This window comes from Bos mutus, chromosome 10, assembly GCF_027580195.1.
Source record: "Bos mutus isolate GX-2022 chromosome 10, NWIPB_WYAK_1.1, whole genome shotgun sequence".
Lineage (NCBI taxonomy): Eukaryota > Metazoa > Chordata > Mammalia > Artiodactyla > Bovidae > Bos > Bos mutus.
In genome coordinates, this window is record NC_091626.1 from 26,573,593 (window position 1) to 26,583,951 (window position 10,359).

Sequence of the window (10,359 nt, forward strand, 5' to 3'; positions counted from 1 at the left end):
AAAAGATGCCTACTCCTTGGAAGAAAAGCTATGACCAACGTAGACAGCATATTAAAAAACAAAGACATTACTTTGCTGACAAAGGTACGTCTAGTCAAAGCTATGGTTTTTCCAGTAGTCATGTATGGATGTGAGGGTTGGACTATAAAGAAAGCTGAGAGCCAAAGAATTGATGCTTTTGAACTGTGGTGTTGGAGAAGACTCTTGAGAGTCCCTTGGACAGCAAGAAGATTCAACCAGTCAATCCTAAAGGAAATCAGTCCTGAATATTCATTGGAAGGACTGATGCTGAAGCTGAAACTCCAATACTTTGGCCACCTCATGTAAAGAACTGACTCATTGGAAAAGACCCCAGTGATGGGAGAGATTGAAGGCAAGAGAAGGGAATGACAGAGGATTAGATGGTTGGATGGCATCACCAACTCGATGGACATGAATTTGAGTGAGCTCAGGGAGTTGATGATGGACAAGGAAGCCTGGTGTGCTGCAGTCCATGGGGTTGCAAAGAGTTGGACACAACTGGGTGACTGAACTGAACTGAATGAAGATAATGGAAACCTCCTTCAAAAGGTCTTCTGCATGCACTGTCGTATTCAGTGTCCCTGACCCTGCAGCAGGCACTGTTGACCCATGCCTCTGCTAGAGTCTCCTCGAGACTCACAGGCAAGTCTGGGTCAGCCTCTTTTGGACTGCTCTTTTCTCCTGGGTCCTGGTGCACACAAGGTTTTGTTTGTGTCCTCCAAGAGTCTGTTTCCCCAGTCCTGTGTAAGTTCTGTAATCAAATCCTACTGGCCTCCAAAGTCAAATTCCCTGGGAGTTCTCAGTCCCTTTGCCAGACCCCCAGGTTGGGAAATCTGTCGTGGTTCCTAGAACTTTCTTAACAGTGTGAGAATTTATTTGGTATAATTGTTCTGCAGTTTGTGGGTTGTCTGCTTGGTGGCTCTATGGTGGGGTTAATGGTGACTTCCTCCAAGAGGGCTTATGCCACACACTGTGTGACCTAGGTCTGCTGCAGCAAGAGCCACTGCCCCTGCGGCAGGCCACCGCTGACCTGTGCCTCCACAGGAGATACTCAAACACCCCAAGGTTGGTCTGGCTCAGTCTCTTTGGGGTCTCTGGGTGTAGTGTGCACAAGATTTTGTTTCAGCCCTCCAAGCATCTCTGCTGAGTATGGGGTTTGATTCTAGACATGATTTTGCCCCTCCTACCATCTTGCTGGGGCTTCTCCTTTGCCCTTGGATGTGGGGCATCTTTTTTTGGTGGGATCCAACATTCTCCTGTCAATGGTGGTTCATCAGCAAGTTGCAATTTTGAAGTTCTTGCAGGAGAAGATGAGCACATGTCCTTCTACTCTGCCATCTTGCTCCATCGATTTGATGGAGCGCCACCTTGCTCCATCAAAACCTTAGATAACCATTTTGCCCTTTTGCATTTCTTTTTCTTGGGAATAGTTTTGATCAATTCCTCTTGTACAATGTTACGAACCTCCATCCATAGTTCTTCAGGCACTCTACCTGACTCCTAAGGTCATATATTAGCCACTTCGCATAGTTCTTTGGAGCAATGATCCAATTCATCTTATACCAAGAACTGTACAGCCCCACTTGGACCATTTTGAGGACTGACGCTAGTTATTGGTCTAGATGCTATGAGGGAAAATTAAGGACAGATCTTCAGGAGTGTAAGCATAATCTTTGGTGAAGCCTGGTCTCCAGGTAATGAGAGGCTGCTCTCTTATAGCAAGCGTTAAGGAATGAGTTATGCTGGCCCAGAGTGTTCAAGAAAATCTCCCGATTCAAGTTTTCAAATGCATCCCCTCAAATGTTCTCATCCCAAATCTTAAGGTAACACTTCTCTCCTAAGAGGACCTTTTTTTTATTTTATTTTATTTTTAAACTTTACATAATTGTATTAGTTTTGCCAAATATCGAAATGAATCCACCACAGGTATACATGTGTTCCCCATCCTGAACCCTCCTCTCTCCTCCCTCCCCATACCATCCCTCTGGGTCGTCCCAGTGCACCAGCCCCAAGCATCCAGTATCGTGCATCGAACCTGGACTGGCATCTCATTTCATACATGATATTTTACATGTTTCCATGCCATGCTCCCAAATCTTCCCACCCTCTCCCTCTCCCACAGAGTCCATAAGACTGTTCTATACATCAGTGTCTCTTTTGCTGTCTCATACACAGGGTTATTGTTACCATCTTTCTAAGTTCCATATATATGCGTTAGTATACTATATTGGTGTTTTTCCTTCTGGCTTACTTCACTCTGTATAATAGGCTCCAGTTTCATCCACCTCATTAGAACTGATTCAAATGTATTCTTTTTAATGGCTGAGTAATACTCCATTGTGTATATGTACCACAGCTTTCTTATCCATTCATCTGCTGATGGACATCTAGGTTGCTTCCATGTCCTGGCTATTATAACCAGTGCTGCGATGAACATTGGGGTACACGTGTCTCTTTCCCTTCTGGTTTCCTCAGTGTGTATGCCCAGCAGTGGGATTGCTGGATACAAAAAACCTCGAATAGCCAAAGCGATCTTGAGAAAGAAGAATGGAACTGGAGGAATCAACCTACCTGACTTCAGGCTCTACTACAAAGCCACAGTTATCAAGACAGTATGGTACTGGCACAAAGACAGAAATATAGATCAATGGAACAAAATAGAAAGCCCAGAGATAAATCCACGCACATATGGACACCTTATCTTTGACAAAGGAGGCAAGAATATACAATGGATTAAAGACAATCTCTTTAACAAGTGGTGCTGGGAAATCTGGTCAACCACTTGTAAAAGAATGAAACTAGAACACTTTCTAAGAGGACCTTTAATTTTTACGTAGGAAACATACCAGAGACCTAAATCTTGATAATTTTGCAGATGTGTGACAAATCTTGGGTATTATTTTCAGCACAGTCTGTAGGCTGATTCTCTGTAAACATTTAGAGGTCTTGGGACTTTAATACCATGCCCAACTTTACAACTAAGACAGGGAAGGGATAAAAGTAAATCAAGCATACATTAGTGAGTGACCACGTGAGCAACTAGGACACAGTTCTCCTGTGGATTCTCTGAGAGACACTGTCAGACACCTCAGAATTGTTCCATGAGGACTCGGGGAACTGTGAGATTTATTTGCAAAATCTTTCTCATTGATTAAGAGTTGCTTCCAGATGTATTAACTCCTTTTTGCTTCTAGCCTGCTCTGTGGATGGGCCAAATACACTGCTGTAAAGTCAGAAGCCACTAGTCTGTATAGGAATTGTCATCATACTACAAAAGGTCAAATGCATGTAATCCTTGGCTCAGCATCTATTTTCTAGGGAACCTGGGTGCAGTAGCTGGTGGCCCACCCTGCGCCTCCCTGATCCACCTAAGTTCACTGTGCAGGAGGCAGTTTCCTGCTGTGACAATTTTCCATCCTGTGGCAGCTTCCTACTTCAAATGCTGTATCTCACTTCTTTTTCTGACAGCTTTCTCCTACGACATGGAGGGATATTCTAAAGTGTGTTTCACATGACTTAGAGAGTTTACAGGGAATGGCTCCAGTAGCCCACAGTGGAAATTTGCTCATAATATACTCAGTTTTGTGCCTCCCATGTAAATTAACTCCATCTAAACCCTGATCTCAGTGCATACTTTTTAGGGAACTCCAGTTATGACTCTATGTTCATTATGAGGAGGTTAATTTTAACCACTAATCTTGATATAATTGACAGATTCAGCCTAATTAACTCAGCCAACATAACATAACAATGCAGCTTTTCCTAAAATTAGAAATATTGTAAACATTACAACTTCTTGAAAAAACTTTGCAAGGAAGATAATATGACTCTAACAAATTAAAATATAATACAGAATCTTAATTTGTTGGTAAAACATTGGAACAACGGGATAGCCATTTGAAAAAAAAACATATGGTCGGGTTTCTATTTCTTTTCTTTTTTGTCATTGTTGTTGTGCCGTTGATTCTTTTTATCACTGGAGGAGCCATAACAATTAACCCTTGCTGATGGAGGGGGGAGGAGGAGTTCAGTGTGGGGACTTCTCTGGTAGTCCAGTGGTTAAGACTCCACACCTCAAGAGAAGGGTACACAGGTTCCATCCCTGGTCAGGGAACCGAGATCCCACATGCCGCATGGTACAGCCCCTCCCCCTCAGAAAGAGTTAAGTGTTGCCCATATTCATATGATATGGTTTTTGAACATGCATGTGGGAATGTCTGGTAGACAACTGGTTAAATGAGAGTGGAGTTGCAGGGAGAACTGGAGATCTAGAGCTAGGTGTCACTACCCTGCAGGTGACGTTAGAACTCTGAGTCTGGATGGCTGAGGCTCCTTATGTTGTTCTCATATATTTAGAATTGTTCTTGGGAACTCTAGTCACCCTCAACCCTCATATGATAATCGCTGCAAAATCAAAAAAGAGAAGTGTGGCCTTCTGAAGACTTTGTGTAGAATAATTTACACTTTACTCTTCCTATCTTTTCCCCTGTTAGGTTTTAGAAATATTAGTTTTCTGCATTCTCCTGTGTTTCCATAAAAGAAAAGGAATGAGACACACTGTGATTCTGCTAACCCTGGCAGCACCCCTAGGTGAGGTTATGTTTTGTTTTCTAATTCCCTAATCCAGCCATGCTAAGTCATAAAGGAGCTTAAAGGAGAAATAATTGAGCACTCTATTTTTTCTCATTGTTTCTACTTTTCAGTTCTGATCTACAGAAAGAAACTCTCAATTATGCAAATTATACTTTGCATGTCCACTGCTACAATGGATATGTGTTCAATTTTTTAATATATTTAAGGAATTTTACTTCTTGATGATTCTCTTTGCTCTCTGACAATTTGAGGGGTTTTTTTCTTAGTAAATAATTGAAGATTTCATTTCTTATAGCAAAATAAAGTCCAAATTTGAGCATGAAAACCAAAGTCAGCATAATCCCAGAAAATAAAAAGGATTATCTCAAAGTTACCACAAGTGAAAAATGTAAAACCCAGTGAATGTAAAATAATATTAGACTGATAAATTTGACTGTAATCAAATTTAATATTTTTATACAAAAACAGGAGCTTACCTTGTGGTTCAGTGGTAAAGAATCCACTTGCCAATGTAGGAGACGTATGTTCCATCACTGGTTGGGAAGATCCCCTGGAGAAGGAAATGGCAACCCACTCCAGTATTTTTGCCTGGAGAATCCCATGGACAGAGGAGCCTAATGGGCTCCTTGGGGTTGCAAGAGTTGGATATGACCTAGCAACTGAACAATGACACCATACACAAAATAATTTCAAAAGAGAAACAATAAATTGGAGCAGCTGCCTTTTGTCTCCATATGATTGTGTATACTGAAAACGTGTGGGTAAATCTCTGATTTATGTTCTAAAACGAAATTTAATCAGCTTGTCTCCTTGGTTCTTGCTTCCCTGTTTCTGTGACTCCACTAAACATCCGTTTCTTCTTTCTGTTTCTGGGTGATCCATTGTTACCATCTATTCCTCATCTGTTCCTAGAATGCCTCCAAGCGATGAGCACAAAGCGACAAGCACACAAGTAGAACAAGCATTTCACAAGGAAATGCTTTTCCAAAGATGTTTTGTATAACCTCTGTTGAGAGGAAAATGGGAGTTTTCCAAGGCAAGGGGGTTGGAGAGGGTGGTAAACAGAATTTGGGGAACGGGAATTGATGTATAGATGTGCAGAGGTCTGACACAGCTAAGTATATTTAAAACAGGAAATAGCTGGAGGATGCAAAATGTGCAAAGGATAGTGGAAAATGGTATCAAAAAGTTTAATTCAGTTGACAAAGAGAGGCATTTACAAGTTGTCTGGACCATATACAGAGGGTATCTGATATAGAAATGTGTTTTCAAGAGACAAGACTTCCAGCTATACTGAGAATAGACTGAGGAGATCATAACCTGGGGACTAAAAGATAGTGAAGGACAAGTACAAAAAGAGCATTATAAATACACATTTTAAATATTCAAAGTTCAATTTTGAAGAAGAGCTATAGTAGTTTTTAAAAGAGGACCAAAGTATTTTTTTATTTCCTAATTAATTTTATGCAATTAATAGTCCATTTAAATATTTATTGTGTATCTGGCACTGTTCTAGGTACTGGGACACAACAGTGAGCAGAAAACAGTTAAAATAACTCTGCCCTCATGAAGATTATATTCTGGTATTCAAAGGAAATCCTCAAAGAGGATATGCAAACTGCCAAATTAAGACAAAGTGTTAGAGCAGATAAGCTTGGCTAGGAAGCAGAAGAAACAGTGTCAGGAATTTTTGTTAAAAACAATTTGTTTATACTTTAATAAGAAACCATTCCTTTCTCTCTTTTGTTTACCTAATAATCCCTAGAGGTTGGATGGGAAAGCATTATTGTTATCCTTCTTTTCAGATTTTGGATCACAGTGTTAGAAAATTAAGTAATTTTTCAACTTTATTATTTCACTTTTGGTAACAGCAGGCACTGTCACTACAGGGAAAACCTGTCCTGCACATGTACATCTTCTGGCACTGATGAGATGTCCCATTGCAGCACTCTGGAAGATCACTCTTATTGACCTTATATCTACAAAGTCCCACTGATGGCATGAATTGCGTTGCAGTCTTTGCTTGTTCTGTGCATTTCAATGGGAAAACATTTCCATGATTCTAAATCTCAGTCCCAATCAAAATCACATCAGTACCCAACTGTTGATAAATGAAATCCACTAGGCTGACAACAGCAAATACATCCTGTGTAACTTTGAGAAGTTACTTTGGGAAGAAATGAAAAGAGGCGAGACTCATCCCTGGGTCCCCAGATGTATGTCTCCTGCCTTTCCTGAGTCATATCTGTGCTCAAAAAAACACAAAGAGGACTCACTTGCAGGGAAATGAATTTTATTTGCCTTTTACAACCATGAACAGTAGATAGGAAAACGTTAGGAATTACCTTTGCTTGATGGCAATATCTTTAATACTGACAGAAGGCAAGGTGTCCGCATTTTTTTGCAAACTGTCAGAAATGTGTTCCTGAACAGGCATGTTGGAATATTTCTACTGCCCTAGACTAAAACTTAATGTATAGGCTATTAGGTTACAGTCATATTCTTAATTGGGAGAGTGAGTCTTAGTCTTCTTGGGTCTAAAACGTTTTTGAAGATACATAAACACAGCAATTAAAGGTAGAAGCAAAACAAACAAACCAAGAGGCACAACTATTGGCAAGAAAGCTCTTCTGGCAGATGCTGGGCCGCTGTCAACACTACCCCCAGTGCCTCTGTGTAGGCAGTAGGGCGGGGACCACCCGTAGCCGCAGTGGCAGTGATGTTTGTTATTGCATATCCCCTTCATGTTACAGGTCTCAGGCAAGCAGGCCCGTGACAGAAGAGATAGGCTGACACACTTCTTGTGTATGCAGATCTTTCCTGGACCACACATGGTGCCATCTTTCACTTCACCAACGTCAGGTATATCAGGTATACTCATCTCTAAGTGATAGTCTGTACTCCAGCAGGTGACACCATTGATGTGAGTGTATTGCAAATTTGAGTGATCTCTCAGGTGGGGGATGTTCCCCACATTCTCACAATGAACTCTCCCACAAAAGCTATCTGAAATAGGGCATTTTAGGTATGTTGTGCCATTTACACCACAGTGGCCAAAACGGCTTCCCTGGGAGTTGATTTCTTTATAGCATCTCTGAGATGCACTCTTTGCACCTTCACCAAAAATCTCCCTGCACTGTTCATCATGGCTATTGCAGCTCTTTTGATAGCAAAAGGCACTGTCACTACAGGGAATCCCGTCCTGCACATGGACATCTTCTGGGCACTGATGAGATGTCCCATTGCACCACTCTGGAAGGTCACATTCATTGATCTGAGGTCTACAGAGCTCCCCTGATGGCATGAACTTGCAGTCTTTGCAACAAAGCCCGAAAGCACAAGCAGCCCCAGGTCTTAGAGTGCAGTTCAACAGACAACAGGGATCTTGTTCACACTGCTTTATAGATCCACAGTCACATTTCTCTTCTCCTTCAATCACACCATTTCCACAGTGATTCAGCATGAAGACTGCCTCTGGAATTGGCACATTGTGCAGACATGATCCCTGGTTTAAAGTGGTCTTTGTAAATTCTGCATAGCTACAATTCGTGAATCTCTCTGCTGGCAACCTGATAGCATTCATGATGCAAGCGCTTTGTCCACACACACAGAATTCTTCATCATGCTTCATACCCAGAGTATGACCTAACTCATGAGCTACAGTGAGAGCAAAAACAGACCAGGGGTCTCCTTTGAAATTATTAACTCCACAGTCGAGAGGAGGGTGACATATTCCTGCCACATAGGCTATACCAAGGACACTTATAAGTGAATTTTCAATGAAAATATGGGCAGCATCATACTGTAGCTGGGAAAGACTGATTTGTTTCCACTGAGAGAAGTCCTCCAGAACCTGTTCTATGCTTATCAGTGGAAAAACATTTCCATAATTCCAAATCTCAATCCCCATCAAAATCACATAGGTACCCAACTGCTGATAAATGGAATCCACTATGTTGACAACAACAAATACATTCTCCTGCACCTTCGAGAAATTACTTTGAGAATAAATGAAGAAATTGTGATCTACCACCACAACCAGCTCCAGAAACCACAAATGGGCCCACCGGTTATAAGCAGAATTTTGTTTCAGAGTTAATTTCTCAGCCTCTTCGAATTCCAGCTGCTGGTGTGCTGCTTTATTTGTTAAGCCACATCTCATTGGTGAGAACTGTGTCTCTTTAGTGTTTATCTTAGATACCAGGTGTTCAAATGTAGTAGAGTGCCTGATGGGCTTGATTTCATAGGTAAAGTCATTTATCCGCAGCATTCCTTGAAAGCCCCCAGCACAAGTACTGAGAGCAACAAGGGACTCGGGGACCCCCTCCACATAACCGTGATAATAGCAGTCATTAGGGACAAAAGGCTGATCCTGCTGAAGGGCGTGCTGGTCCGTGTAGGTGAACACTGGGAGGGCTTTGGAAACCAAGATCTTCTTAGCTCTTATGTAGACAACACGTCTCTGACCCCCAAACTGCAGGCTGTAGGAGAGCCAGCCTGGAGCATTTGGACCTCTGCTCCCGTTGGTAACCTTCAAGGGAATCACCACATCTGGGGAGTTGAGGCTTTGAGAGCGCCTTTCCTGGGACAGGCCAGAAGAGAACAGAGACACCTCAAGCCAGAGCAGTCCAACAACCTGCATGGACACTCTCGCCTCACCAGTCACCATGATGGAGCAGCCACTATGGAGCCATCTGTCCAGAGAAGAACTTATCAGGCACTGCTGACCTGGCTCCTCCCTCTGAGCTGAACTTTAAGGATCTGTGTCCTGTCAGAGTGGGACCATCAGAGCGGGCAGTGCTGCAAAGTGAAAATAAAAAGAAGGGTGGGGGATGGTGGTGGGATTGGGTAAGGAAAATAGGAGAAAGAATTTGAATGTGTCAAGAGTGATTAATGCAGCAAAAAGCTTTGGATTTGCTTTCAGTAACTGGGGATGTAAAGTTAGAGGGGACAAAGATAAAACAATATTGGCCCTATCGACAGTGGATAGTTGTGGGAACTGGTTGCTAGGCACTTGGGTTTTCATTAGACAATTATCTCAAATACCTATAGGTGGCATAAAAATCTCCTCAATATAATGTTAAAGCAGAACTAAAGAAACTTCAGAGTACAGTGACACTGTATCTCAATTTGTCCAAAACTGTTGGTTTGTGCCTGTTGCCCTTGAATAACTCTTATTACTTTCTCCTATCAAAACTGGAGAGGTCAGAGACCATCACAATCATTATGTCAATTTGCATCAGTCTTATGATTTACTTTAGACTATTTATCTCAAGTTATTTGCTTGTCTCCTTGCGATATTTTCCTTCACTCATTGAGTCATTTAGTGCAAGGTTTATGATTTTAACTCATTTTAATATCCCCTATATTATAAGGTCTATAATACCTAGTATAGTCCTCCATACAGTGAAAAATGTAAACAGTGGGTGGTGATGGGGAGGGGTGGTGAAGTACTTGGGTTATAGGTGAATGCCACTTAAAATGTATTCATATTTGAATATAATTTTTATAAGAGAAAAAAATCGTAAATACTGACATCTTCTAAAGGAATGAGGAAAACAAGGTCGTTCTCCCTGGTTACCTGTAGGAGAATATGAAATACGAAAGGAAATAACTTCAGAAGGGATAATAAGAATTCATGAAATTTAAAAGTCTGAGAAAAGGAATTCTCTCTTCTAGGGGCAAAGGCATCAGAGTGCCTGGTATTTTAGGACTGCAGGGGAAAATTCCCAATGTCTGCTAAAA

The 10,359-nt window shown here is 41.6% G+C and overlaps 1 protein-coding gene across 1 annotated transcript; it reads right to left on the bottom strand.

Annotated features, from left to right (window-relative positions):
- Positions 1-7,117: 7,117 nt before the first annotated feature.
- On the bottom strand, positions 7,118-9,403 carry ADAM21 (ADAM metallopeptidase domain 21). The gene has a single exon (XM_014481353.2). The coding sequence runs from the start codon at positions 9,281-9,283 to the stop codon at positions 7,118-7,120; it is 2,166 nt and encodes a 721-aa protein (XP_014336839.2). The 5' UTR covers positions 9,284-9,403.
- Positions 9,404-10,359: the final 956 nt, after the last annotated feature.